Source organism: Pipra filicauda, unplaced genomic scaffold (assembly GCF_003945595.2).
Source record: "Pipra filicauda isolate LSUMZ 115617 unplaced genomic scaffold, ASM394559v2 scaffold1129_size27385_pilon, whole genome shotgun sequence".
Classification (NCBI taxonomy): domain Eukaryota; kingdom Metazoa; phylum Chordata; class Aves; order Passeriformes; family Pipridae; genus Pipra; species Pipra filicauda.
In genome coordinates, this window is record NW_024103573.1 from 1 (window position 1) to 27,382 (window position 27,382).

General features: G+C 48.8%; 3 protein-coding genes across 4 annotated transcripts; 2 read left to right on the forward strand and 1 right to left on the reverse strand.

The window, feature by feature from the left end:
* Positions 1-98: 98 nt before the first annotated feature.
* Positions 99-9,512, forward strand: LOC114002429 (chromosome-associated kinesin KIF4-like; the record flags this gene model as incomplete). Its single annotated transcript, XM_027748383.2, has 16 exons — positions 99-202; positions 431-575; positions 1,041-1,151; positions 1,690-1,773; positions 2,353-2,466; positions 2,638-2,793; positions 3,293-3,387; positions 3,812-3,941; positions 4,683-4,853; positions 5,220-5,327; positions 5,531-5,599; positions 5,671-5,772; positions 6,447-6,596; positions 6,933-7,049; positions 8,067-8,189; positions 8,761-9,512. Coding segments are annotated over 16 exons (1,965 nt in total), but the record flags the coding sequence as incomplete, so codon positions are not given.
* Positions 9,513-15,381: 5,869 nt separating this feature from the next.
* Positions 15,382-19,439, forward strand: LOC114002430 (PDZ domain-containing protein 11). Of its 2 annotated transcripts, XM_027748385.2 has the most exons (6): positions 15,382-15,538; positions 15,638-15,721; positions 16,292-16,348; positions 16,558-16,656; positions 16,758-16,818; positions 17,422-19,439. In XM_027748385.2, exons 1-6 carry the CDS (start codon positions 15,416-15,418, stop codon positions 17,454-17,456), a joined length of 459 nt encoding a protein of 152 aa, XP_027604186.2. In that variant the 5' UTR covers positions 15,382-15,415; the 3' UTR covers positions 17,457-19,439. The 2 variants fall into 2 exon arrangements, with proteins under 2 accessions (XP_027604186.2, XP_039238813.1); XM_039382879.1 differs by lacking the exon at positions 16,292-16,348.
* LOC114002431 (transcription initiation factor TFIID subunit 9-like) lies at positions 18,219-21,476 on the reverse strand. The gene is made up of 7 exons (XM_027748386.2): positions 21,408-21,476; positions 21,247-21,328; positions 20,620-20,756; positions 20,371-20,505; positions 19,628-19,709; positions 18,973-19,086; positions 18,219-18,478 (listed from the first exon to the last, which is right to left on the reverse strand). The coding sequence occupies exons 1-7, from the start codon at positions 21,456-21,458 to the stop codon at positions 18,315-18,317; spliced, it is 765 nt and encodes a 254-aa protein (XP_027604187.1). The 5' UTR covers positions 21,459-21,476; the 3' UTR covers positions 18,219-18,314.
* Between the last annotated feature and the right edge of the window lie 5,906 nt (positions 21,477-27,382).

The following is a 27,382-nucleotide window of genomic DNA, read 5'->3' on the forward strand; positions in this document are numbered from 1 at the left end:
GCAATGTGGATTCTCAAGGTTTCTCTGTGCTAAAGCTTTGTCTCAAAGTGTATTGTCAAGGCTTTTCTTGGGAGGCTGACTAATCTTGTCCTTCCTAGACTAACATCAGGGATCTGGAATTGGAGGTCAGCAGTTTGCAAAAAGAAAAGGAGGAATTGGCCCTTGCTCTGCACATGGCAAAGAAGGATATCAACCAGGCCAAGTGAGTGTGACTGTGTTATGTCTGAAGATCCCGTGTCTTGTGTTTCTGTCTATAAAGTCTCTTATTTGATGTCCCTCTGACATGCCAGGATGGTTGTATGAGCTGCAGAGCAGCCTCCTGTGGGCTTTCAGCAGCAGGAAAGGTGATAACACACAATTCAGTTTAACTTTTCTTCAGGTGTCTGAAATTGGAGAGTGGGGGTTGTTTTTAAGGCTGGTTCCTTCCCAGGCTGAGCGAGCGGCGGCGCAAAAGGCTCCAGGAGCTGGAGGGACAAATCAACGAGCTGAAGAAGAAGCTGAGTGAGCAATCCAAGCTCCTGAAGCTGAAGGAATCCACGGAACACACGGTGTCCAAACTGAACCAGGAGATCAGGGTAACCCATCCTAACTGCACTCCTGGCTGGCCAGTGCAGACAGAGCAGCTCCCACACAGGAATCACTCCCTGTCTGCTCTGTCACACTGAGAGCAGCAGTTTGGGCACGATTCCTTTGGCCACAGTTGCTGGGGTAGCACAACAGGCAGGTGACTGCTGAGATCTGGAGGGGTAAAATAAGTCCAAAGGGTCTTCTGGCTCTTCTAATAATTTATTGCCTCAGTCAAATCACTTGGCTTCACTTTAATTTCCCTAAACTGTGCATGTTTATGCCTTAAATGCCTTCCCTTTATGCCTTGAAACATGAATCCCTGGGTTTTAGCACTTGGAGAGTGTCCTGAGAGGGAGCACACTAAGATTTCCCACCTGCCTCTCCCCCCACCTGACAGACACAAGGGAAATGCAGGTTGAAGCTCCCCAGGATGTAAATCCTGGACAGTTCTTCCAGCCTCTTGTGTTTTCCAGGAAATGAAGCACCAAAGGGTCCAGCTGATGCGGCAGATGAAAGAAGACACCGAGAAATTCAGGCAGTGGAAGCAAAAGAAGGACAAGGAAGTGATCCAGCTGAAGGAAAAGGTGAGCAAACAACCCCCCCAGACTGTACCACCCTCCCAAGAGTAAGACAAATCAGTCAAGTGTTTACTGCAAGGCTTGTTTAACTGGAAGCAACTGAAAACCAGCTGGGAATGCTTTGAAGAGAAGGTTGGTTCATATGGCTGCCACCTTTCACCAGTTGTAAATGGACTTGTGGCTGGAGATCCTAAAGATGTTGGCACAGTTGTGACTCAGCTCTGAGGCAGAAGGCAAAAATATTTAATATTTGAAGTATAAAGTTGTAGGGTTTGGCCCCAGAATGGGAGGTATTTAAACTTTCAAAGGAATATTGAACCTGCAGGTTCATGAAATCCAGCTGCTTGTGGCACCCAGTGTAATGGACAGCAGACATCTGGAGTTCTGGTCCCACAGCAAGTTCTTACCCCTCAGTGGTTTGGGATCCTCAGGGTTGAACTTCTGGGCTTCAGTCTCATCCAACCTTTAGGCTCCAGAACCTTTGTCATGGGAAATGTGGAGCCCAGGTGACTTTTCCATCTGTTTTCGTGTTGTTTCCCTGCAGGATCGTAAGAGACAGTACGAGCTCCTCAAGCTGGAGAGGGATTTCCAGAAACAGGCCAATGTCCTTCGGCGCAAAACAGAGGAGGTGAGGAGCCAATGTCTCAGGGAAAGCCCTGAGCAACCCCAAGGGCTGCACAGTGGGGCTGGAGGATGTAATGGGACATGCACAAACCTCTTAAAGGCAGCTGAGAGGATGGAAATAAGAGCTTTTCTCTCTGCAGAGAAATCCATGCTTCTATCTTGTAGCCTTTGAGGGATCCTAGTTAAATCTGCTCCTTAAAGGCTGAATTCCACTCTGGGCATCAGGCTGCTCTGGGAATCCATTACAGATGGCCAGGCTGAAGCGTGAAATGAATTTGGGGGTGGATATATTAGGTTGCAGTTCAAAATCCTTTCAAAGTGGTTGTGTCAAAGAAATGCATCTTGCAACCCTCATTTGGGATGTTTTCTTCTACTTCTTAGGCCTAGAAGCAGGTTCTCCTTAAATCAGGAATCTCAGCTGAGGAAATAAGTTAAGGACTGGAGGCCTTGACTTAGTGATTCTGGTTTATTCCCTTTGTGCTCTCACCGTCCCAGGGCCTTGCCTTGGCACTCCCTCGTGTTTCCAGCCTGTTGCAGGTGAAGTGCCAAAGCTGCTGCTGAGCTCCTGTGGAATGTTTTCCAGGCAGCAGCTGCCAACAAGCGGCTGAAGGAGGCCCTGCAGAGACAGAAGGAGGCTGCAGACAAACGCAAGGAGAGTCAGAGCCGGGGCCTGGAAGGAGTGGCTGCCCGAGTGAAGGTGGGTGACAGTGGGTGTGTCATCCCAGCAGGGGAGAAACTGGGACTGGGGGGCTCGGGGGGGGGCTGCAATGGGATTATTCCATGGCTCTAAAACACCTTCCCAGAGCAACACTCAGTCCTGCAGTTGAAGCTCCACTAAAACCCTTTCCCGGTGGGTTTCCTGTTCCAGAGCTGGCTGGCAAACGAAGTGGAGGTTCTGGTGAGCACGGAGGAGGCTCGGCGGCACCTCGCAGACCTGCTGGAGGACAGGAAGATCTTGGCCCAGGAGCTGCAGCAGCTCAAAGAGAAAAAAGAGTCCGGGGAAAACCCACCTCCAAAGCTCCGGGTGAGGGAAAGGCCCCTTTCCCCGTCCCAGCCCCGGGGGGTTCAGCAACACTGGGGTTATTCTGATCCTCACTCCTGTTCCCTCAGGAGGTAGGGAAGGGGCTCCATCCTTGGCTGCCTTTCTGGGAGAAAGGCTTCATGTGGTGAAGAGGTGCTGAAGTGACTTGTTAATTCATGCAATTCGGGAACATTTCTTCACTGGAGGGGCAGTCGGGCATTGGCACGGGCTGTGCAGGGCAGAGGTGGAACCACCATCCCTGGCAGTGTCCCCAAAAGGTGTGGATGTGGCCCTGGGAGTGTTGGGTGAATGGTCGGACTCGCCCTCCGAGGGCTTCTCCAGGCTCAGTGAGGGCTGTGAGTGGGTCACACCCTTATCGAAGGCTTTGTGCTTTGGGGAAGGGGCCCTGGAATTGCAGCTCTGGAGAGAGCTGCTCCTCTGTGCTGGGCTGTCTAAAGGTGTGATTTCCTCCCCTGTTCCTCCCTTGGCTGCAATTCCTCAGAGAAGGACCTACTGCCTGGCAGAGCTGCAGTCCCCAGAGGTGGATCTCTCCATATCCAAGCAGATAGAAAGCCTGGAAACTGAGATGGAGCTCAGGTAAGGCAGTACCACAAAGCTGATCTGCACAGCCTTGCCTCTGTTTTTTCCCTCATTTCCATCCCAACTCTTCTGTGAAATTGAAAAAAAAAGTAAAATATTTATACACTGAACTGGGAACAATGAGATGAGAGTGTGGGGTTTTCCTGGCTTAGGTTTCTCCACATTGTAGACATTACCTAGTCACTAAGACTGGAGTTTTCTTAGCTGTTTGTGAGCACCTCTGTATGAGGAAAACCTTCTCCCTTCCTTTGGGAATGTGAAGGGAAGGCAGAACTCCCCAGTGTAGCAATGCAGCCTCCAGCTGCCCAATTAAGGCATCAAAATTGTAACTTCAACTATTTCACCTGATATTCTGGGAACAGTAACTTTAGCCCTGGTTTTCTCTTGTGCTGTAACCCCAAATCCATGGGTTCTTCCCCAGGAGTGCCCAGATAGCAGATCTGCAGCAGAAACTCCTGGATGCAGACAATGGGGATCGTGCCAAGCAGCGCTGGGACAGCATTGCCACAATCCTGGAGGCAAAATGTGCTCTGAAGTACCTCCTGGGAGAGGTAAAGGCTGGATTTTCCTGTTTTTTCCCTGAAAGCAAAGACTTTAAGTCTGCTTAGCTAGGAATGAACAGAAGTGACTAAAGGAATTGGAATGGAGCACCCTTTTGTACTGGATGAGGTTTATTTCCCTCACAATTTTGGATTAAAATTTTCTTTACTGGGCGGTGAAATCCAAAAAACAGGGAAGAGGGAAATGGAATATATGAGGGTCTGGAGATAACCAGCTAAAGCTGTGCTTCTGAAAGGTTTGCATGGGAATGGGAAAATAAAAAAGACAAATTTTGGAAGTGAAAGAGAAGTACCTAAAAATACTTCCTGGACAAGCAGAGAAACAAGGGGAGTGCTGGCTGAGGTCGGGGAACCAGGGGAATGGGTGTTGAGATGGGAAAAGACGGGATAGAGGAGTAGGAATTGGGTTGATGTGGCATCAAGGAGAGAGCAAGTGAAGGACAGAATCCCCTGTCACTCCCTGGTGCTTGGAAAGGCAAAGAGTGAAAAGGAAAATACTCCAAGTGCTCAGGAAGGGAGATGAATTTAGAACTGTTAACAAAATCTACTCCCTGTTTAGCACTTCCAAACTGGTGGTCAGGTGTCTGGCTCTGCATTTCCTCTGGTCTCCTTGTGGCTGGGGGCCAGTCCAGTTCGTGGGGTGGCTGGAAATCACAGAAATGCTTCACCTCCAGGCTGCAGCACCTTTCCCACCATGGAATCCCTGCCCCAAATATTACTCTTACCTTCCAGCTGGTCAGCTCTAAAGTCCAGGAGAGCAAGCTCCAGAGCAGCCTGGAGCAGAGCAAAGCCACCTGCTCAGACGTGCAGAAGATGCTGATGGAAGAGAGAAACCACATCACAGAGCTGGAGGCTGAGTTCCAAAATCAGCTTGTGGTGCAGGAACAGCAACACCAGGAAAAGGTAAAACACAAGGCATGGAAGTCTTGAACTCTGGGACGGATTTCCCGGGTCTGCTAAAAGGCAAAGGGGATGTGGTGAAATCAAGCTGGTGCTGTACATAAACTCACATTTAGACTTTTGCAGATGATTAATCAAAAACCAAATCTCCCTATTCATCCTGGGCCCTGTGCAAGTTGCTTTATCCAGTAACTGTTTTCATGCTTTAAGGATATTATACCTGAGCACAAGATCACTTTTCAAGTAGATCAGAGTGGAATAATGCTGGAAGTGGCAGAGTCTTCCTAAAATTTCCAAGGCTTTTGATGCCTGGACTTGGACAGGTGTTCCTTCAGGAATTCCTACCTGTTCATTCTAACTTGCTTTTAGGTTCTGTACCTGCTCAGCCAACTCCAGCAAAAAGAAGCAGAAGAGAAGAAATGGGAAGATTCCCTAAATGAGCAGGAGAAGCAGCTGCAGGAGCGGCTCAGGTTCCAGGTACAGTGTCTGGCTGTGGCTCGGAGGGAGGGTGGGATCCTTTGGGATACCAGGTAGTTGGAACAGGAGCTTTGGAAGGAGGGAGGTGCAGGAGGATTGTGAGTGTTCCCTTGGCAGGGGATAGTTGCTGTGCAGGTCTGAACAACCCTGTAGTTTTTCTCTTTACCTTTAATTAAATAAATTTCCTTTTGTCTTGCAAACAGGAGGAAGAGATGGAGAAAATGAAGGAGGAGAACCAGGAACTCCTCCAGGAAAATGACTCTCTGAAACAGGTAGAGCCTTGAGAGATTAATGGCTGTTGATTTCTGTATTTTGCAAAGCTAACTCTTTTCCCTTTTAACAGAAACTGCTGCTCCTCCAAGTTGTCAGTGGCCAGAAGCTCCGGCACATCCAGCAAAGGCCACCAGAGTCTCCAGACTCTTCTTTTGATTATATCCCAGCCAAAGTAAGATCCTGCACAGTTTTCATGCTTGTATTGTACCTGAGCTCTTCTCCAAAATTAATCTTGGCTATTAGTAATTTGGATTCTTTCTCCTAAGTTGCTTTTTAGCAGGCAGCTCGTTCTGCTTATTGAAGTTGGCCCCTTCAGTCCTTTTCAGAACACTCAGAACTACCTTGCACTAGTTTTTTGATTTAAAAAAAAGGCAACCAAACCCCCTAACGTGTTTTCTCCTTCTCATTCTGTCTGACTCTACATCCTCCTTCACAATCCAGGTGTTTTATCTGTAGCATTTCCAGTCTCTAAACTATGGACCAAGGAATGTGTCATAGCAAGTGTAACCATTGCCTTGCAAAGAGCCAAATCTTAGCGCTGGGAGGAAGAAATGATTTAAAGCTATGTGGGCAAGACTGACACAAATGTTTTTTGTCACGTGGTATGACAAATATAACTCCGACTTCCAAGGATTTGTCACTTATAGGAGTTTAAATTGACTGAATTTTTAATCCTGACAATTTGATGGTTTTTCTCCTCCCTCACCTTCTTGGCTGGCTGAGGAACGGGAGTTTGGGGCTCTGAGTACCTCAATGAAATATTAAATAGTACTGGATAAATATGAGTGAAATCCAAGCCCTGTGTCAGTCCTGCTGGTCCCTGACCCTCCTGCTCCCTGTCTGCAGCCCAGGGCCCGCCGGCAGACGACGGCCAAGCCGCGCGCGCCCAGCCCGGAGATGGACCTGGAGGAGCTGCTCTCTGACTCTGGGGACCTGGAAGATGCTGACTGGATTCCTGCCAAAGCAGCCAGAGGGGCAAAGAAAAGCCTTACGGGGGTAAGATCCAGTCACCTTTGATCCAGGACCTACTAGGGAATCGCTGGCCTGTACCCAAGGATCTGTGTGTGTGTACAGAGAACAGGGAGATTGTAGTGTCTCCACTGATCCTTTGGGATAACCTGAAGTCAGGGCCTGAGGAACTGAAGGTGCTCATCCTGGGGGTCCTGCAGCAAGAGATGGGTGTGGAGTGGAAGGATTTTACTCCTTATCTGGGATGCAGGACTGGCACTGGAACGAGGTGTGTGGCAGCTGGGGGACATCCCTGTCCCGGAGCTGCCACCCCTGGAGCGGTGCCGGTGCCCCGGGCAGAGCAGGGATCCCTCTCTCCCGCAGTGCTCCTGCCGGGGCCGCTGTGGGAACAGGCAGTGTGGCTGCAGGAGGCAGAAGGTGGGATGTTCCAGCGGCTGCAGCTGTGACCAGGCCACCTGCAGGAACCGGGACCACGCCCTGGTGAGTCCTGGGCTGGGCTGGGCTGGGTGAGGGACCACCTGGGCACTGCTGGGCAGGGCAGAGCACTGGCACCCTCCTGCAACACTGCAGGGGTTTATATATATATATAAAAATTAGATGAGACAGAGTATGTGCGTGTCTAAATATGTATATTAAGTAAAGTATTTCTTTTAAATAGTGGCAGTGTATCAAAATGTTTTATTAATATTTATACCTATATGAATACTATATAAGTAAGAATAGTGTCTGTGAGCATGTAATGCTTATAATTAAAAAAATAATACATATTACATGTTAGGTTATGTGTGTTTTTAAATGGTATGGGCTGTACCTGTTACTGGAATAAAAAGAGTGGCTGAGACTGTACAAATGGATGTGTCTCTAGAAAAGAGTAAGCCATGAATGTGTGGGTGTAATACAAGTGTATGTAGACATATAATATGTCTTATATATAATTTAGATATTATCTGTAATTACATATGGTGTTATTTAACAGATATTTGGGGGTGTCACATCACAGATTTACCTACTCCCAACTGTCAACCATAAACCTAAAGACAAATACTTCAGTCTTTCTCTTGCACTCAGTAAATTCAAGTTGTGTCTGGCTTTGGACAACACAAAAGCTTAACCCATATTATTATTATTTATTATTATATTTGTATATTTTATTATTATATATTTATTTATGTATAACTGTATCAATCATTAAATATTTTTCTTTAAGAATGGAAGGGGTAATTTAGGGAGGGGGTTGTAGCACCAGGAATGTTCATGAGCAACTGATGTTCACTAAGGCAGATATTTCTAGTGGGAATTCTGCTCTTGGGTCTGAGATCTGAAGCAGAGACATCCCAGAGTACTTTAATTATTGACTATTTTATGAAGCCTGACTGGCAGGCAGCATCCTGGACTATGGAATGCTCACACCTGGAGGGCAGGGGGCTTAGGGAGCCCTGGCTGGGGGGAAGAAAGGGCTGGATGTGATCCCAGTGCTCACTCTGTGCTGCCCCTCAGGAGGCCACGACGTGCGAGGACCCCCAGAGGGACTCTGAGGGCTCCTTGAAGCTGGAAGACCCCACGATGGTGAAAGCAGGAGAGAGTTTCTTCCAGCCCCTGTGTGTCACTCCAACCACAAAGGTATTCCAGGGCTCTGGGGGAGAGCTGAGGTTCTGAATGGGGCCAGTGAGGGATGCCGAGGGAAATTATCCAAGGGGAAAAGCTGCAGCTGGAAACCCCTGTGCAGCCTCCGGCTGACAAGGCAGCTCGTGTTGGAGTTCTCAGGGTGCTGAATTCTTGTTTTCACTCTAAAATGTTGCCACACAGGCTTGCCCTGCTTTCCTGCTGCACCTTCCAGCCAGGAGAGATGGGAACTGAGGAGCTCGTAGGATAAAATCATCTCTGACCATGTTCAGACTTAATGGTTTTAAGCTTACTGTGTTCTCTGACTTGGCTCATCTCATTTTGCCTCAGCTAAATAAATTCCCTTATCCTGTGGGTTCTCACTGTTCCAACTGTTGTCTCTTCCTGCTCAGTCTTGGTCTTTTGTTAAAAAATTTATCTTTTTCTTGACTTAAGTGAAAAAATGAAGCAAGCAACTCTTGAGGTTGGCCTGGCAGCCCCTGTCTGTGCTGCCTCTGTGCTCTGGGCTGAGCTCGCTGGCTGCTCCAGCAGGAACCAATCCAAGGTTTCTGCCTTGCTCTTCCAACAGGTCCTGCAGGACATCACAGCCCAGGAAGGGCTCCAGAAGATGCCCAGCTCTCCTTCCTCCTTGCTCCTCAGGGACGAGGAGGCCCAGGAGAACCAGATCCCCTTTGTCAAGAGGAAGAAGAGGATGCTGAGCAGCAACATCAGCTTCTTCTCAGGCTGCACCCCCATCAAGGAGGAGTTTCAGTGACCTGCCCCAGAGCTGTCCTGACCCTTTAGGCCACATTCCTGGTGACTCTTGAAGGAGCTGGGCTCTCCTGCTGCAGCAGGAGCCGGGTGCCTTGTGCCTGATGGCTCCTGCCCTCAGCCAGGGAGTCAGACACTGGGGGTTGTAGTTGTGTCTCTGTAAATATTTCTGTGTGGGGCCTGGAGGGAGGGGGACAAACTTTCCTCTGGAATTCCTGTAGGGAGTGGAGGTGATGTACCAGGTTGTTGTTCTTGGCTCCCTCCCTCCTCCTGAGCTGTGAACACTAGGTACACTTTAATCCGGAATCTTGACACAACTCAGCCTTTGCACTGGAGATCAGGTCCTGTCTCTTCCCAGGGAGCCTGAGGAACTGTTCCAGCTGCCCTGGGAGATCCATGGAGTGAGGACACACTGGCTGTAGTCTTAAACCAGCAGCTGCTCAGGGTTTCTGGCCCCTTTGAGCACTGGTCTGTCCTTAGTCAGTCAAGTTAGAAACTTGTCCTCTGTGAGTAATTTAGGAATTTTAACTCTGGGTTTTAGTTTCAATAAAGAAATTAGTTTAAAAACTGGCTCTGAATTTGATTATTATTGTTTGCACCAACCACTCCCCAGTCTGGGCTCTCTGGACTTAAAACTGGTCTGCAAACACTTGCAGCAGTTGCTGTACCAGCTCAGCTCTTCTGTCTTACCTTAAACTAAAAACTAAACACCCAACTGCCCAAACAAAGTCCTGCTGCTTTCCTTTCCACTCCTTGCCCTCAGCCCTAATTTTTTAGTCTCAGCATGAAGTGATAAAGTTAATTTTTTTTTTTACTTTATTTTTACTCCACTTGCAGTGGTGGTGACCCAGCTCAGCTCCCCACTTGGATGGGCAGAGGGGATGTGGAGCTGGGGCTGTAGTTTCCCTGAGCTGAGAACACTCTATGTATCTGTTGGATGAGTGCTCTACCAGCTTATGGAATCCCAGGATGCTTTGGGTTGGAAGGGACCTTAAAGCTCATTCCCACCCCCTACCACGGGCAGGGACACCTCCCACTAGCCCAGGTTGCTTCAAGCCCCGTCCAACCTGGCCTTGGACATTTCCAGGGATCCAGGGGCAGCCACAGCTTCTCTGGGCAACCTGTGCCAGGGCCTCCCACCCTCACTGGGAAGGATTTCTTCCCAATATCCCAAGTTCAGTCCTTTCTCTACTTTCCAAGCACATAAAGTCCCTGAGAACTGCAAGATGTTTATTTTCAAGTGATTTAAACAAGCTTTTGAGTTCTGAGGGCTTATGCCCTAATGAAAGGGTGCCAATCCCATCTCACATCCCTTTCCATCCCAGCCTTCAGGCAAGGGCTTAAACCTGAAGAGCAAAGGCACAGCACAAAGGCAACAAATCCTTGTGCTGTGGAACAAATGCCTGTGGTGGAAGGGAACTTGTCCTGTGTTTTTGCAGGATTAGGGAACAACCCCCAGGAGTGGGTGGGGAGCTGGGAGGAGGTTCCAGACACAAGTGTGGTACATTATGTATTAGAATCATGGAATATCCTGGGCTGGAAGGGACCCACAAGGACCATCAGTCCAACTCCTGGCCCTGCAGACACCCCAACAATCCCACCCTGTCCCTGAGGGCATTGTCCAAACACTCCTGGCAGCCTTGGGGCTGTGCCCACTGCCCTGGGGAGCCTGGGCAGTGCCCAACCACCCTCTGGGGGAAGAACCTTTTCCTGAGATCCAACCTGAGCCTGCCCTGGCACAGCTCCAGCCGTTCCCTGAGTCCTGTCCCTGTCACATGGAGCAGAGCTCAGGGCTGGCCCTCGGGAAGCAGCTGCAGCCCCTGACGTTATTATATTAATTACATATTACTTGTGTATATTTAATATACTAGAGCAGGCAGTAACACAATTGTGTTATATCAAACAGAAGTATGAGTAACAGACTGTGACACACAGCATGGCATACAGAAAACATGCTGTGTTCTGTTATGTACCTTGAATATTTATAGACAGAAAGGCCATTTACAGAGGGCAAATATATGTGTATATACAAAATAGAGCAGAGAGAGAGACACAAACTGTGTGTGTCTAAATATAAGTGTATATTAAGCACTTTTTAAAAATCGTGGATGTGTGAGAGGGTATCAAGTAGTTTTATATAAATTCATATATATATGAATAGTATATAAATAAGAAGTGTCTGTGAGAGTGCAGATGTATGTAATTAAAAATCAATACATCGATGGTAATGTAATACCATATAATATGCATATATATTATATATACCATAAGAATACATATAATATATGCTATATATAGGTTATATATGTTGGCAAGTGGGACATGCTGTATGTGTTATACATTGGAATAAAAAGGGCCTGAGACTGTACAAATAAAAGTGTCTACAGAAAAGATTAAGCCATGGCTGTGTGTGCATAACACAAGTGTATGCAGACATTTATATTAAAAGGGGGCTCATATATAAGCGAGATATTATATATAATTACATGGGGTGTGGCATTGGTATTTAATAGTGCATATTATTTGAACTATTTTAATATTTTATATTAGGAAATGTATTTTATATACTAATAAATAATACAATAAATAACGTTGATAAAGCACATGTAAATATTTTAAAATAAAAATACAATGAATAAATCAAAGCACATATTAGTAAATATAAACATACATACATATTTCAGCATATATAAGTAAATATACAAAATGTATATAGTCTATATAAAAATAAAATTTAAAAGTACACAAAAACATAAATAATTATATAATAACACACATACATATAAAGTGTCTATATGCATGCATAATTAAGTACTGTATATTCTCTATATACATACTTTAAATTTTAATATTTATATTTAAACATCATAAATATTTATTTATATATTATAAATATATCTATATATTTATATAATATATTTATTTGATATGTTAATAAATAATAACAAATATTTTCGATAAATAAAGTACATGTAAATATTTTGAAATAAATAAAAATACAATTAGTAAATCAAAGCACATATTAGTAAATATAAACATACATATATATTTTTGCATATATAGGTAAATATATAAAATCTACAGTCTCTAGAAAAATAAAATTTAAAAGTACATAAAATCATAAATAATTATGCATGCATAATTAACTACTGTATATTCTCTATATAGATACTTTAAATTTTAATATTTATATTTATATATATATATGTTTATATATTTTATATTATAATTTATATTAGGCAATGTATTTGATATGTTAATAAATAATAACAAATATTATACATATATAAATATATAATATTTATATGTTAATAAATAATAACAAATATTGTGGATAAATAAAGCACATGTAAATATTTTGAAATAAATAAAAATACAATGAATAAATCAAAGCACAGATGAGTAAATATAAACATATATGAGCATATATAAGTAAATATATAAAATCCAAAGTCTATATAAAAATAAAATTTAAAAGTACACAAAAACATAAATAATTATATAACACACATATATATAAAGTGTCTATATGCCTGCATAATTAACTACTGTATATTCTCCATATACATCAAATTTTAATATTTATATTTAAATATTTAAATACTTATATTTAAATATTTATATTTAAATATTATATTTGTAGAAATAGATATTACGAATATATATTTAGATAGTTTTATAGTTATTTTTAATATTTATATTAGGCAATGTATTTGATATGTTAATAAATAATAACAAATATTGTTGGTAAATAAAGTACATGTAAATATTTTCAAACAAATAAAAATACAATAAATAAATCAAAGCACATATTTTTTGCATATATTTTGCACATACATATTTTTGCATATATAAGTAAATATATAAAATCTACACATTCAATAAAAATTTAAAAGTACATAAAAACATTAATTATATAATAACACATATATATATAAAGTGCATATGCATGAATAATTAACTACTGTAAATTCTCTATATACATACAATAGATTTTAATATTTATATTTATAAATATTATAAATATTTATTTATATATTATAAATATATAATATTAATATATACTTACATGTTTTAATATTCTATATTTATTTTTAATATTTATATGAGGTAATGTATTTGATACGTTAATAAATAATAACAAATATTGTTGGCAAATAAAGTACATGTAAATATTTTGAAATAAAAAATCAAAAGCACATATTAGTAAATATAAATATATATAAGCATATATAAGAAAATATATAAAATCTATATAGTCTACATAAAAAATAAAAAATAAAATTTAAAAGTACATAAAACCATAATTATATAATAACACACACATATATAAAGTGTCTATATGCTTGCATAATTAACTACTGTATTTTCTCTACATACATCAAATTTTAATATTTATATTTAAATATTATAAATATTTATTTATATAATATGTATAAATACATATTATGAATATATATTTATATAGTTTTATATTTATTTTCAATTTTATATTAGGCAATGTATTTGATAAGTTAATAAATAATACCAAATATTGCTGGTAAATAAAGTACATGTAAACATTTTGAAATAAAAAATACAATTAATAAATCAAAGCACATATTAGTAAATATAAATATATATAAGTATATATAAGAAAATATATAAAATCTATATAGTCTATATAAAAAATAAAAAATAAAATTTAAAAGTATATAAAAACATAAATAATAATATTACACACACATATATATAAAGTGTGCATGCATAATTACCTACTGCATATTCTTTATATACACACCTTATATATACTATATACATCCTATACACTTGGGATACTTGGTTAGATCATCTAACATACATATTAATTAGCAGGAGAGTCTCTGAGCAGAGTCTTTCCAGACATGCCCAGTCTTCTACTGTGGGGTCTTCTTGAGCCTTCATCCCTCTGGTGGTCACCATGGACGTCTTCCTCGATTTGACCTCTTCAGTGAGGTGACCTGAATTCTTCAAGCTTGCAAAATCCTGGCTCTGGGCCTTCTAGATCTTATTCAAATGTCTGGTTTACCTAATTCATTACTGTGTGTATGCTACTCCTTCCTATCCTAAGGCCTTTGGTCCAGGGAGCAGAACAGAACATGATATTAAGCAGTGCTCCTAAAATGTTCTTCTAGCAGAACTGGTAGAGCAACAGGACAAGGTATACCAGCTGAATCTTTGTTAACTCTTTTTTTGTGCCTTTTTGCCATCAGGAGACACTGGCTGTAGCCTTAAACCAGCGGGGTTTCTGGTCTGACCTTATTCACTGAAGTTAGAAACTGGTCGTGTGTGAATAATTTAGAAATTTTAACTCTGGTTTGTTAATAAAGGAATATTGTTAATAAAGGAATTACTAAACAACCTGGCTTGGAATTTGAAATTATTGGGAACAACAGCCCTCCCACCCTTTGGGCTCTCTGCAGTGAGAAAGAACTGGTCTCCAAACACTGCCAGCAGTTGCTGTGCTGGCCCTGGCCCAGCTCAGCTGTTCTGTCCTGCCTGACTCCCAAACCAGAGAGCCCCTGACATGGAGAGAGCCAGCTCTGGGGACTGCAGCTCTGCCAGGCAGTAGGTCCTTCTCTGAGGAATTGCAGCCAAGGGAGGAACAGGGGAGGAAATCACACCTTTAGACAGCCCAGCACAGAGGAGCAGCTCTCTCCAGAGCTGCAATTCCAGGGCCCCTTCCCCAAAGCACAAAGCCTTCGATAAGGGTGTGACCCACTCACAGCCCTCACTGAGCCTGGAGAAGCCCTCGGAGGGCGAGTCCGACCATTCACCCAACACTCCCAGGGCCACATCCACACCTTTTGGGGACACTGCCAGGGATGGTGGTTCCACCTCTGCCCTGCACAGCCCGTGCCAATGCCCGACTGCCCCTCCAGTGAAGAAATGTTCCCGAATTGCATGAATTAACAAGTCACTTCAGCACCTCTTCACCACATGAAGCCTTTCTCCCAGAAAGGCAGCCAAGGATGGAGCCCCTTCCCTACCTCCTGAGGGAACAGGAGTGAGGATCAGAATAACCCCAGTGTTGCTGAACCCCCCAGGGCTGGGACGGGGAAAGGGGCCTTTCCCTCACCCGGAGCTTTGGAGGTGGGTTTTCCCCGGACTCTTTTTTCTCTTTGAGCTGTTGCAGCTCCTGGGCCAAGATCTCTCCGTCCCCATCAGGTCTGTGAGGTGCCGCCGAGCCTCCTCCGTGCTCACCAGAACCTCCACTTCGTTCGCGGCCCCGGAGCTGCCATGGCAGCCGCCATGGCCGCGGCTCAAACCGGCCAATCAGAGAGCGGTGCGTCACCGACGGGCGGAGTTCAAACCAATCACAGGGCGGGGCCTCACCGAGGGGCGGGGCACAGCCAATCGCCGATCACAGCGGCAGGAAGCGGCGGGGCCGGCAGAGCGCCGGACCAATGGCGGGCCGGTGCGTCCCCCGGGGCGGGCGCGGCCCGGCGCAGCCAATGGGCGCGCGGTGCGCGCCGCCCGAGCCGGCGGCCATGGAGCCCCGCGCTCCCTACGACGACTTCCCGGTGGTTTTCCTGCCGCCCTACGAGAGCCCGCCCGCCTGGGTCCCGCCGCACGAGGTGAGGGGGCTCGGGGGGCCGCGCCGGCCCGGGGGCGGCCGCGGGGTCGCCCGGGCGGGGGCCCGGCCCGGCCCCGGCTGAGCTGGCGCGTCCCCGCAGCGGGTGTTTCACCCCGACTACAACAACGAGCTCACGCGGTTCCTGCCCCGCACCATCGCCCTGCAGAAGCCGCCCGGGGCGCAGGTGAGAGCCCGCGGGGGCCCGGGGGCCGGTCCCGGCGCGGTTCCCGCAGAAGCCGCGATGGTCCCGACCCGGCCCGTGCAGGGCGGGCCCGCGGGATTCCCGGGGCCGGGAAGGGGCAGGGCCGGGGGGCACGGGCAGGGATCGCTCCCGGCGGGATATTGGGGAGGGGGAGCTGCGGAGGGGCGGGAGCGGCGGCCCCGCGGGGGGTTCCGGGAACGGGAGGTGGGAGAGAGGGGCTGGGGCTGCTGGGAACGGGACCAGAGACCGGGATCCGTCTGGGAGAGAGGGGCGGGAGTTGTGAATGGGAAGGGAGCTGGGAATGGGAAGGGAGCTGGGAATGGGAAGGGTCGTGGGAATGGGAAGGATCCTGGGCCAAGGGAAGGGCCTTGGGAATGGGAAGGGTCCTGGGCCAAGGGAAGGGCCTTGGGAATGGGAAGGATCCTGGGCCAAGGGAAGGGCCTTGGGAATGGGAAGGATCCTGGGCCAAGGGAAGGGCCTTGGGAATGGGAAGGATCCTGGGCCAAGGGAAGGGCCCTGGTGTCTGCCTTTTACTGCTGGTTTTTCCCACAGTTGGGCTTCAACATCCGGGGAGGAAAAGCCTCCCAGCTGGGGATCTTCATCTCCAAGGTGTGTCCATCCCTGTCCGTTCCCCCTGGATCCAGCTCAGGCTGGGGTTTCCCACACTCAGCCCCTCCTGTGGCACTGCCCAGTCCCTTCCCAGCCCCGGGAATTGCCGGGGCTGAGCCTTCCCTGCTCCCTGTGCTGCCCGGTGCCCCGTGGGTGCTGAGGGTGCCGTGGGAGGGTCGGTGCCCAGCCCGTGCCATCCCTGTGCCCAGGTGATCCCCGACTCGGACGCGCACAGGGCGGGGCTGCAGGAGGGGGACCAGGTGCTGTCGGTGAACGACGTGGATTTCCAGGACATCGAGCACAGCAAGGTGAGCTGGGGCAGGGGGGGCATCCAGGCCCTTCCAGCCCCTCCCCACGGGGCCAGGGAAGGCCCTGCCCTGCCCAGCCCTGCCCAGCCCTTGTTTTCCAGGCCGTGGAGATCCTGAAGACGGCCCGGGAGATCACGATGCGCGTGCGCTACTTCCCCTACAGTGAGTGGGGCCGGGGCTCCGGGGGCAGCACCTTCCAGCCATCCCTGCCACCTCCCCCCGAGTCTGGCAGGGCACAGATGGGGATCTGGGATCAGGCACCACCTCAGGACAATGAGGGAAACTTGGGGAGCGGGACTGAGCCACCCCGTGCTGGAAGGGGGGAAGGTGGGGAAGGACAAAGGTAACTTAGGGCTCCAGAGGCAGCTGATTATCCTTGGATAACACAGGAATGAGCTCTGGCACCAGTGCCAGTTGTGGATGCCTCTCCTAAGGGATGCTGGAATGGTGAGTGAAGGGAAGGTCTGTGCTCACTCCCACGTTCTGGTCCTGCTCCCATAAAGTTCAGAGATTTAAGGGATAAGGAAAGAGATCAAGTCAAGCCAAATAGGTTTCTTGCTGAAAGGAAAACATGGAGTGGAGGAAGAGAGGGTTGAAAACAAACTGTTGCTCTCAATGCCCTGAAATGAGGGGCTGAGATGCAAAAGTGCAATTGCAAAGGCAGAGGGGCCCGAGCTCTGCCTCTGCCTGGGCAGGTGTGGCCAGAAGGTGTTTTCCTGCCCCTGGGGTGATTCCCCCGTTGCTCAGGCTCTGCCTCTCCCCCAGATTACCAGCGGCAGAAGGAACGGACTGTTCACTAACGGGGAGCTCTGCTGGGGCTCCTGCACAAACCTCTCCTGCTTTCCCACCTCCCGAGATGGCCCAGCCCGCTCAGCTCCCACTGGAGGCACAGCTGTGCCCTGCCTGGAGAGATGCCCAGAGTCTCACCCAGCTGGAGGCTGGAGGGGATTGAGCCTGTGCTCCTGAGTGGGGCTGGAACAGCCGCTGGCAGCTGGGGCCTGGAGGGAGCTGCTCCAGCACCATCCCTGCTCCTCCTTCAGCAGGACTTGAGTGAGTGCTGTGCTGGCTCTGGATCCCTTGGGCCTGGAAGCTTTGTTGGGATGGAAAAGTACGAGGGGCTGAGGCTCCTGAGCAAAGCAGGGGCCTTGTCCTCCAAGAAATCCCCCGTTCCCTTCCCTCATGCCATGGAATTCTTTCCTTCTCCTCTGTGCCACCTCTGCTCTGCTCTGCTGGGTTTGCTGGGGGATCCAGGAGTAAAACCCACCCAAACTCAGTGCCCAGCTCTGGCTGCACTGGGCTCTTTGTGCCTCTGTGCTGGGAATGACCCCGAGATACAGGGCTGGGGTGTTTGGAAACCTCCACTGCATTGTTTGGCTCCTGTGGGAAGAAAGGGACAATGGGAATGACAGTCAGGGACACCAGGACATGGATGACAAACAGGGGAAAAGAGTGATCCTCAGAGGATTCTCTGGCATTCCTAAAGGGGCTGTGATTGGAGATAAAAACCAGATCAAAAACACCTGCCACAGATCACACGGGGGGTGTGCACAGGACACAAGGGCCAGGTTACAAACACACTCCACTTTATTTCCACATTCCCACCCCCCTGGCCAGAGCCTTCCCACCCCCTGTGAGTCCCGGGAAGGGCCCCGTTCCCATCACAAGGTGTCATAGTCATCCTCATCCTCATGCTTCCTCTTGAGGGGGTTGGGGTCGCTGGCTGTGCCCTGGGACACCATGTTGGTGGTGATGAGGATGTTCTTGGGGCCGATGAGGGACGGGTTGATCAGCACGTTCTGCACGGTCGGGGTGGTCGGGGTGGCTGTGGCACCAAAGGGAATCATTTAGTGAGAGCTTGGAAAAAGGACAGGGGATCTTCCCCACTGAAACAACTTCCAAGGCAATAAAGCAGTGTGCTGGCTGAACATCCCAGGCTGAAAACCCTGGAATGATCCCCAGATGGAAGTGGAGAAGGTGGGGAAATGCTTGTGGGGTGAGGACAGAGGAGTGAGAGCCCAGAGGTGGAGCCAAGGCATGAGAGACACTGATGCTCTGTGGCTGTCACTGCTGTGCTGGGAATGGACACTGGAAGATACTGGAATGAGGGAGAGGGGAGGTTACTTCCCACTTGAGGTTGCCCAGAGAAGCTGTGGCTGCCCCATCCCTGGAAGTGTCCAGGCCAGGTTGGAACAACCTGGGACAGTGAAGGTGTCCCTGCCTGTGGCAGGAGTGGGACTGGAGGAGCTTTTCCCCTACCAACCCAAAGCACCCTGTGATTATCCCTGTGCTCCAACCCCAAGGCAATCCCAGCCATACCTGACTTCCCAGCAGGTTGGGAGGATGGGATCTGGACAGTGAAGCGCTGCCCGGCCAGAGACACCGGGGCCCCCACCTTGGCTGACACAGACACAGTCTGGGCTGAGGGGGTACCTGGAACCCAACACAACCCTCAAAATCCATCAAAATACATCAACAGACACTCCTAAATCTGCTTCCAAAATGGAACCTGTGGGAATGCACGGGGACACACCGACACAGATTCCCAGACAGAACCACACACTGACTCCTTTTCCCACATTTCCTCCAGCCCCACACAATTCCAGGCTATAAATGCACACTTATTTCTAAGGGCATGTGCTCAGCCCTCAGTTCTGTGAACATTTTAGAAATGGCTCTTTTTCAGTTCTGTTTAGTTCAGTGTCACGCTGACACTGAGGAAAAACCCTCACACTTCAGTAAATTTCTTGAATAGTCTCTTAAATAAAGAATTTATCGCAAATACAGTGAATTTGTAATGTCAATATGTATCAAAGATCACTGTAATAATAGAGATTAAATTAATTTAGCTGTCAGTATAAGGTCAGGTGGCCACTGACAGTCCCTCAGTGGCTGAAAAGTCCTTTAAATTATTCCTCTCTATTTTCCCTCCATAAAATGAAGGTGGGAAACCCCCCCTGGAGCTGTTTCCTACCCAGAGTGGGAGTGCTAGGTCTGCTGCTCACGGCACCCACGCTCAGGCGAGGGACTGTGATCCTGCCTGCTGTGGAGGAGACCTGGGGGAGAGAACCAGGGAATCAGGGAATAAATAAGAAGTCCCCACACTGAGACAGTGTTTGCCAGCAAAGTCAATCTTTTCCCTCTAAAGCAGAAACTGAGATGGAAGTACAAAATAGCCCTTAATATCTACACCAAAGCCTGGCTTGTGCCTTTGACAACCTGATGTTCAACCTGACAGTTCCTCCTGGACATCAGGAGGAATTTCCTCATGGGAAGGGTGGTCAGGCATTGGAAGGGGCTGCCCAGGGAGGTGGTGGAGTCCTCATCCCTGGAGGTGTCCACGGAAGGACTGGACATGGCACTCAGTGCTTGGGCTGGGGGACAAGGTGGGGATCAGGTTGGACTGAATCTTGAAAGTCTTTTCCAACCTCAGTGATTCTGTGATACTGCTTAAATGCTACAAAACTCCCAGATGGATTTTATAACACATTTTGCATTTCAGATTAACTGGCCATAATAATATTTGCAAATGCAGGCTGGAGACAGAGGGCACTGATGGTCCTAAATATTCACTGATGGTTCCAAACACCCAGTGACGAGCCCAGCTCAACACCTGCCCACAAGTGCCTTCCAGAGGTGTGGAAAACCATCATCCCAACCCCACTGCTGCCACCCCAGGAGGAGCATCCCCAGATTCCCCATTCCCAGAGCCCTCACCTTCTTCTGCAGGGCCTTGAGCCTGTAGTTGGGGGCGGTCAGGCAGTACCTGTCGGGGGGCAGCCGCGGCCCCGAGTAGGGTTTGATGAGGGGCAGCGGCGTCTGGTTCTTCTGGCGGGCGATGTCCAGCAGGAACTGCGGACACACGACAGGCCCACGTCCCTCCTGCCCCCTCCCCTGCCCCGGGGGCAGCAGGGGGGTGTGGGGGCAGCAGGGGGGCTGTGGGGGCAGCAGGGGGGCTGCACTCACGTCTCTGGGCGGGGGGGAGGTGAAGGACTGGTCTGTCCTGCACTGGATCGCCAGGCGCACGTCGTCCGCGTCCACGCTCGACTTCTTGGCGTGGCTCGAGTAGATCTTGGCATCCTCCAGGATGGTGGTCACGTACCCTGGGGGGACAGCTCAGTTCAACCCTTCCCTCCCAGCCCTGGCACTGGAAATACGACTCCCTGCAGGGTTATTGCTCACACTGCCAGGGCAGGGTTCGATGGAATATTGGGAAGGAATTGTTGGCTGGGAGGGTGGGGAGGCCCTGGCACAGGTTGCCCAGAGAAACTGTGGCTGTCCCATCCCTGGAAGTGTCCAAGGCCAGGTTGGACAGGGCTTGGAGCAACCTGGGCTAGTGGAAGGTGTCCCTGCCCATGGCAGGGGGTGGGACTGGGTGAGTTTTAAAGTCCCTTCTGACCCAAACCACCCTGGGCTTTGTGACTCTGTGATTACTTTCAAAGAATCCCAGAATTAAGGTTGGAAAAGATCTCCGCGACTACCGAGCCCAGTGGTTAAAGTCTGAGACGGGAAACCCCCAAGGGAACACGGATACAGCACTGCCCTGCTCCCCCCGGCCTTTCCCCGCGCCCCTCCGGCCCCGGCCCCGCTCACTGTAGGCGAACTCCAGCATCTGGTTGATGACGCGCGGCTCGTACTCAGTGATGCCCATGTCCTTGAGGATCTGCGCCATCACCTGCGGGGGGAGAGGGGCACGGCTCAGCCACGGCGAGCCCCCGCCGCCCCGCTGCCCCCGTGCCCTGTGCCCGCGGTACCTGCGCGTCTTTGGGGGCGCTCTTGGGGGACGCCATCTTGGCCGCCTCCATCGCTCCCGCTCACGTGACCGCCGAGCGGCGCGCGGGCTACGGCGGCCGCGAGGGCTCGGTTGCCATGGAGACGCGGCCAGGCGCGGTTGCCATGGAGACGCTGCATGGCGGGGCAGAAATTCCTTGTAATATAAATATTCCCGGAGACCAAGTGATGCACAGAACAAATGTGGTGGATCCAGGGATCCGTCCCCTGTCCCCCCTGCTTCAGACAGCTCAGTGCCCCCGTCTGCCCCGTGGTCCAGCAGGAGGGGATGTTTTGTTACTTCATTACTGGCTTTGAAGCCACTTTTTAAATTGCTGGCATTCCCAGGGTTAGATAAAAACAGAAAGTGTGTTCCTGTGTATTTCCACTGCTCTGAAAATAACTGGTTCCACTTAGGAAGCAAATTTAAAAGCTTTTTCCATCTTGTTTTCGTGGCAGCTGGATGGATTTGAAAGTCATGTAGAGCATGTTCCATGCAGGTCTCATCAAAGTTTCTCCCTTTCAGAGACAAAACAGAACCAAAGATAAAGTTTTCTTGAGATTTTGCCAGACAGGAATCAGCAGCATTCCAGGAGCAGTTGCAACATGTTGTTACTGCCCGTGATGGTCCAACTGAAGCAAGGGCTGGAGGACGAGGATGTCCCAGGGACTCCCACTGAGCTTCCCCGGAGAGAGGGGGAAAGGAACAGCAGCTCCCTCTGCTCCACCTTGTACCTCACTGCAGAACGTCCCAGCAGCTGCTACATTCCATCTGCTCCCCATCCCCACCCAGGAAGGTGTCCAGCACCTGGATCAGCCAACTTGGATGGAAACACATCCCAAAACTTTGGGGGTGCTGAGGGTGCTGGGCTCACCTTGCTGGGGGGCAGGAGCAGCCCCGTGGCTCCGGCAGTGCCTGCAGGGGCTGGAAAACCCTCACCCAGCATGAGGGGCAGGCACAGAATTCCTGAGCCGAGGAGCTTGGCCGGAGCACCGCAGCTCCGAGGCCAAGTCATTTGACTTCCATGAGTCAGAGCGTTACACAAAAACATCCTGCGAGGAGGAGGGAGGAGGAATTCCAGACACTGACCTTAGACAACAAACAAAATCCACTTTTTTTCCCTTGTTCTAGGGAAGTGTGGGGGGGAGCTCTTCCACCGCGGGCTCTGGGTCAGGCTGGAACTTGGCACATGGGGCTATGGCTCTCACTCCATTTGTTCCTGAGGCAGGAGAGAAAATGTTTGAACTGCAGTGGGACTCTGGATTTACCCCCAAAACCCCCTGGATCCATGCTGGGAAACCTTCCCCACCCACCCACAGGTGATATTCCAGGCTGGGAAGCACGACCAGGAGCTACCTGCAGGATTTCTGTGGGAAACCAGCAGTGAGGAGGAGACACGGAGAGCCACCTTCCACAGAGGAGACAGCTGTCCTCAAGGCCACAAACACCTTCCTGGTCATGGAAGCTTCTCCCCATGGCCAGTCCTCAGGGAATCATGGAATCATCCTAGATCATGGAGTCCACCCTGTGCCCGATCCCCACCTTGTCCCCCAGCCCAGAGCACTGAGTGCCACGGCCAGTCCTTCCTTGGACACCTCCAGGGGTGGGGACTCCAAACCTCCCTGGGCAGCCCCTTCCAATGCCCCACCACCCTTTCCATGAAGAAATTCCTCCTGATGTCCAACCTGACCCTCCCCTGGCACAGCTTGAGCCCGTTTCCCCTTGTCCTGTCCCTTGTTCCCTGGGAGCAGAGCCCGACCCCCCCCCAGCTCCCCCCTCCTGTCAGGGGGTTGCAGAGCCAGAAGGTCCCCCCTGAGCCTCCTTTTCTCCAGGATAAATGTCTGAATTCTGCATTCTGTGGGCACTGAGCATTGCTCCAATGGAAGAGCATCCACCCTTCCTCTTCACTCAGCACTGGAAAACAGGAAATGGGGTCACGGCGTGTCCCGGCCGGGCTCTGACTCCTCCATCTGCCACCACCGAGCCGGGGTCGTTCATCCCAGGCAGTGTCTGCCAGCTGGGAATTATCTGCTCCGAGAAATCCGGAGCACAGCCCGGGCGAGCACATGCCAGGCACGGCTCTGCTCAGGGTGCAGGATTTAAATCCCACAAATTTTAAATCCCTGCAAGTGTCCAAGGCCAGGCTGGACGGAGCTCTGAGCAACCTGGTCTAGTGGAAGGTGTCCCTGCCCATGGCAGGGGGTGGAGTGGAACGAGATGGGCTTTAATGTCTGTTCCGACCCAAACCAGCCTGTGATCCCACAAAATTTAACTGGGAATTTCTTCACAGACAGGAGGTGTTTAAGGTGCAGCCAAGCAGAACCATGGCACACACACAGCTTTTCTTGTTAGAGGTGTCCAAGTGCTTAAATCCCCTGAATAAACACCCACAGCCAGTGCTTCTGCCTGTTGGAAAGGGCAGCAGGAATCTCCACAACGTCAGAACTGGGATGTGCCGGACAATGCAGTGACTGTGCTCAGCACTGACCTTTCCAGCCCAAATCCCACACTATTTGGCTCCAAAAAACTCTGGCTTTTGAACAGCCCTTCAGAGTAGAGAAGCTGCAAGAGCTGAGCTCTGAGGAGGACGGGGGAGGTTTGTGTTGTACCTGATACCCCTCTCACTTCTGCCAGCACCCCATTCCCGGGTTATGGAGGAATTCCTGAGGACTGTGGATGGGCACATCCTTCTGCAGGGTGTCCCTGTCCCTCTGGCTGTAATTCCAGCCTCCCAGAGCCTTCCCGTGGGTTTTCCCTCACACTGGCCCCCATCACCCTCATCTCCCCCCTCCTGGCACTTCCCAGCTCGTCATCCCTGATCTTTTCTCAAGTGGAAAGTAAATCCAGGCTGAGTGTCCGACTGTCTCATTTGCAAGACTGGTGGTCAAATAAAGCCCCTCCCATCCTCTCCTCCTCACCAAGCTCCTGGGAAGAGATTTGTCTGGTTTTCAGGACCTTTCTGTTACTCACAAACCTGGGAAACAGAACTCACGTCCCTTCCTTCCCACAGGAGCCAAGAGGTGCAGTGCAGGTTAAGCCAGGCCAGCTCTCTGCTCTCTCAAGTGGATGGAAAGCAACCTGTAAAGTGCTGGAAAAGAAAATGGCAAGGAATTCCTCATTTTGTGGGATTATGAACACATTCCCTTCTTCCTAAAGGTCAAGTCACTGCTCAACCCTCAGGTCTGTCCCAGCACCATCCTGACCTCACACAAAGCGGTTCAGGAATTCCCACGGCTTGGTCCCTGCTGACACAGCTCCGGGGCAGGAAAAGGACAGTGATATTCCAAGGGTCCCACAAATAAAAAAGTCTTTACAGAAGAAAAGTTATTTCAGCTCCTAATGCCACTGAGCACGTTCCTTCACCTCAAATTCCACATGACACAAACGAGACTAAAACCCACAAAACCACAGGAGCCCGGAGTCAAATTTGAATACATTTGTATTATTTATTGGCTGTATTAAATATATTATCTATTTGATAGTTACAATTTAGTAATACAATGCATGGCAGCTTTAACATACGTTTGAGATACCTCAAAAATGACAATACAAGAAAACTGAAGATACCTAAAAACATTAATGCCACGAGGGTACATCCTTCTGGAATGGACAACAGCTGATGGAAAAATCCGTATTGCAGTATAAATCCCAGTTGTTTCTGGAATTATGAGTATTCTGTGGCAATTACAAAAGGATTTTGTTTTTAGCAGTCATGACTTGTTAGTATTTACTCTGCATTCCTAATTTCTCTTTTAAATGATCAGGAGTATTATTGCCAAATAACCCTCTACGAGTTGGTTCAAGGAGTTAAGAAATAACCCTTTGGCAACAGAGATTTCTGAAGGCAGTTTATCTGGGTTTTTTTATCAGTTTATCTGCTAAAGGGAGGCTATGAGGAAAATAAAGACAGATTGTAAACTCTTCTGCAAACTAAAGACTAATATCTGTATAAAACTCTTTCCGACACTGGAGGGAGAGATTTCTATGATATAATAAATGATTAACTTAAAGTTCTGCTACAAGTAGAACAATACATTCAAACATACTTTTTTTTTTCCAGGACTTTTAATCAAAATAAATAGAGTACAAAATGAAGAGTACGTTTTGAAAAGATTAATTTCAGATTGCACCATAAATCTACTGTGAAGAGGATTAAGCATTACTAGGCCATAATTTAGGTTTTCCACATCTGAAATACAACACAATGCCTCAAACTAACACGACATTATTCCTCAACTGCCGTAGGAGAAAGACCCTCAAGGTGGTGAATTCATGACTGGAAACACGGCGCCTGTAGCTCTGTCACATCCACCCTCCCACGTACAAGTGCATCGCTCTGATGTACAAAGTGGAGCCACAGACTTTGCAAAACACCCTAAATCCACCTTTCTGTGGCATATTCCAAATGCTGTTGGCAAGACCCATCCTGAAACATCGGGAATTTGTGAGTTCCAGCTTTCAAGACCTTTACCCAACGGAGCCAGGAGCTGTGAGGCTCCTCCTCAGGGATTCACAAGCAGATGGAACACAACAGTCAAATGTAGTGCACAGTGTCCACAAAAATATCCCCCAGCCAACCAGGACGAGTTTCAGACAAGTTCATAGCAGGCTGAACATTCCCAACAGGAAAACCATGGAATGTGAAGCTGCTACCACTGGGATAGCAAGTCGTTTAAAACATTGTATAAATGTTATCTAAAAAGAGCTCTCTCACGTACAATTTGATCGTTGGGGTTAAGTTAGAAGGGCACCCAAAAGCAGGCTGAACTTTTTATTTTTCAGGTTAATAATAGTACAAAAATTGCTCAGTTTGAGCCAAATAGTGTAACATTTATCATAAATGCACTCTTTCTCCTTGAAGACAACAACACCTGTGCTGTTCTGAGCACGCTGCACAGGGAATTACTTTTCTCTCAGGCACTGAGAGTGAAATGTGGATTGGGCCAAAGCTGCTCAGGACAGCAGGAACGTTCCGGTCACAACAGGGGCCTTTCCTCCGTGTCCTGCTCACGCTCCAGCTGGCATTGATTTGGATTAAAACTCTAAAAAACTGGCACCCTCTACTCCAACACTTGAAATGATTATTACTGAACCCCAAATATTAAAATAACTGTAAAGTAGTAATATCACTAAGTCAATATTCTGCTTTCCTTCTACAGTCTAGTAAATGTGGTATGCTCTAGTAGGCTCTGCAGTTCTGCTCTAAGCTCAAGCACTTGTGCTGCTGGATTTCATGGATATCAACTACAACAAAACCTGATGGAACAGCGATCGCCTCCCGCTGCTCTGGTGGTGCTGGCAAAGGACTGTTCTAGCAATGCCTTCCCTCTCCGAGTGGCTGGAATCGGGAGAGAGGAGGAGGGTGCACACCCCCAGCGTGCACCGTAAGGCAGTTTAGTGCTGTTCTCTGACAGCTCACCCTGATTGCAGAGGACCCAGAATCACCCTTTCTACAAGAAACGTGCGCTCAGCATTCGGAAAGGATCTGCCAACCCAGCCTCAGTGGCAGCCAGCAGCAGGGCGGGAACGCACGGGGCCGTTCCCAGCTAGGATTTTCATTAGGACTAACCATAAATACCCGAAAGAGCTTCTGTACAAAGGGCTGAGCAGGGCCGGGCCCAGCCCTACTTGATGACGAAGTACTGGATGACGACGGCGAAGAGGATGGCGACGACGGCGAAGCCGCAGAGCAGCACGATGGCGATGAGCCGCTCCTCGCGCAGCCGCTTCCCGCTCTGCGCCAGCTCCGGCCCGGCGGCGGGGCAGGGGGGGCCCTGCTCCTGCCGCTGCGCCAAGAACACCGTGCTGGGGCTGTAGGGGCCCAGCAGCTCCGGGGGGCCCGCGGGGTCCTGGCTCTGCCGCCCGGCGCAGACCCGCACTCGGTACTCACAGTTCGACTGCACCCCCGGCAGCCGGAACGACGTCTCGGGGCCCTTGTACACCTGGGGGGGACACGGG

Excerpts from the sequence above, each read along its gene's own strand:
- LOC114002430 (XM_027748385.2), top strand. The coding sequence starts at position 15,416 with ATGGGCGCGCGGTGCGCGCCGCCCGAGCCGGCGGCCATGGAGCCCCGC. Across the intron at positions 16,349-16,557 it reads TGGGGATCTTCATCTCCAAG|GTGATCCCCGACTCGGACGC; the intron begins GTGTGTCCATCC and ends CCCTGTGCCCAG. Across the intron at positions 16,819-17,421 it reads CGTGCGCTACTTCCCCTACA|ATTACCAGCGGCAGAAGGAA; the intron begins GTGAGTGGGGCC and ends CCTCTCCCCCAG.
- LOC114002431 (XM_027748386.2), bottom strand. The coding sequence starts at position 21,458 with ATGGAGGCGGCCAAGATGGCGTCCCCCAAGAGCGCCCCCAAAGACGCG. Across the intron at positions 20,506-20,619 it reads CCTCCCCCCCGCCCAGAGAC|TTCCTGCTGGACATCGCCCG; the intron begins GTGAGTGCAGCC and ends GTGTGTCCGCAG. Across the intron at positions 19,087-19,627 it reads ACCTAGCACTCCCACTCTGG|GTACCCCCTCAGCCCAGACT; the intron begins GTAGGAAACAGC and ends GTTGGGTTCCAG.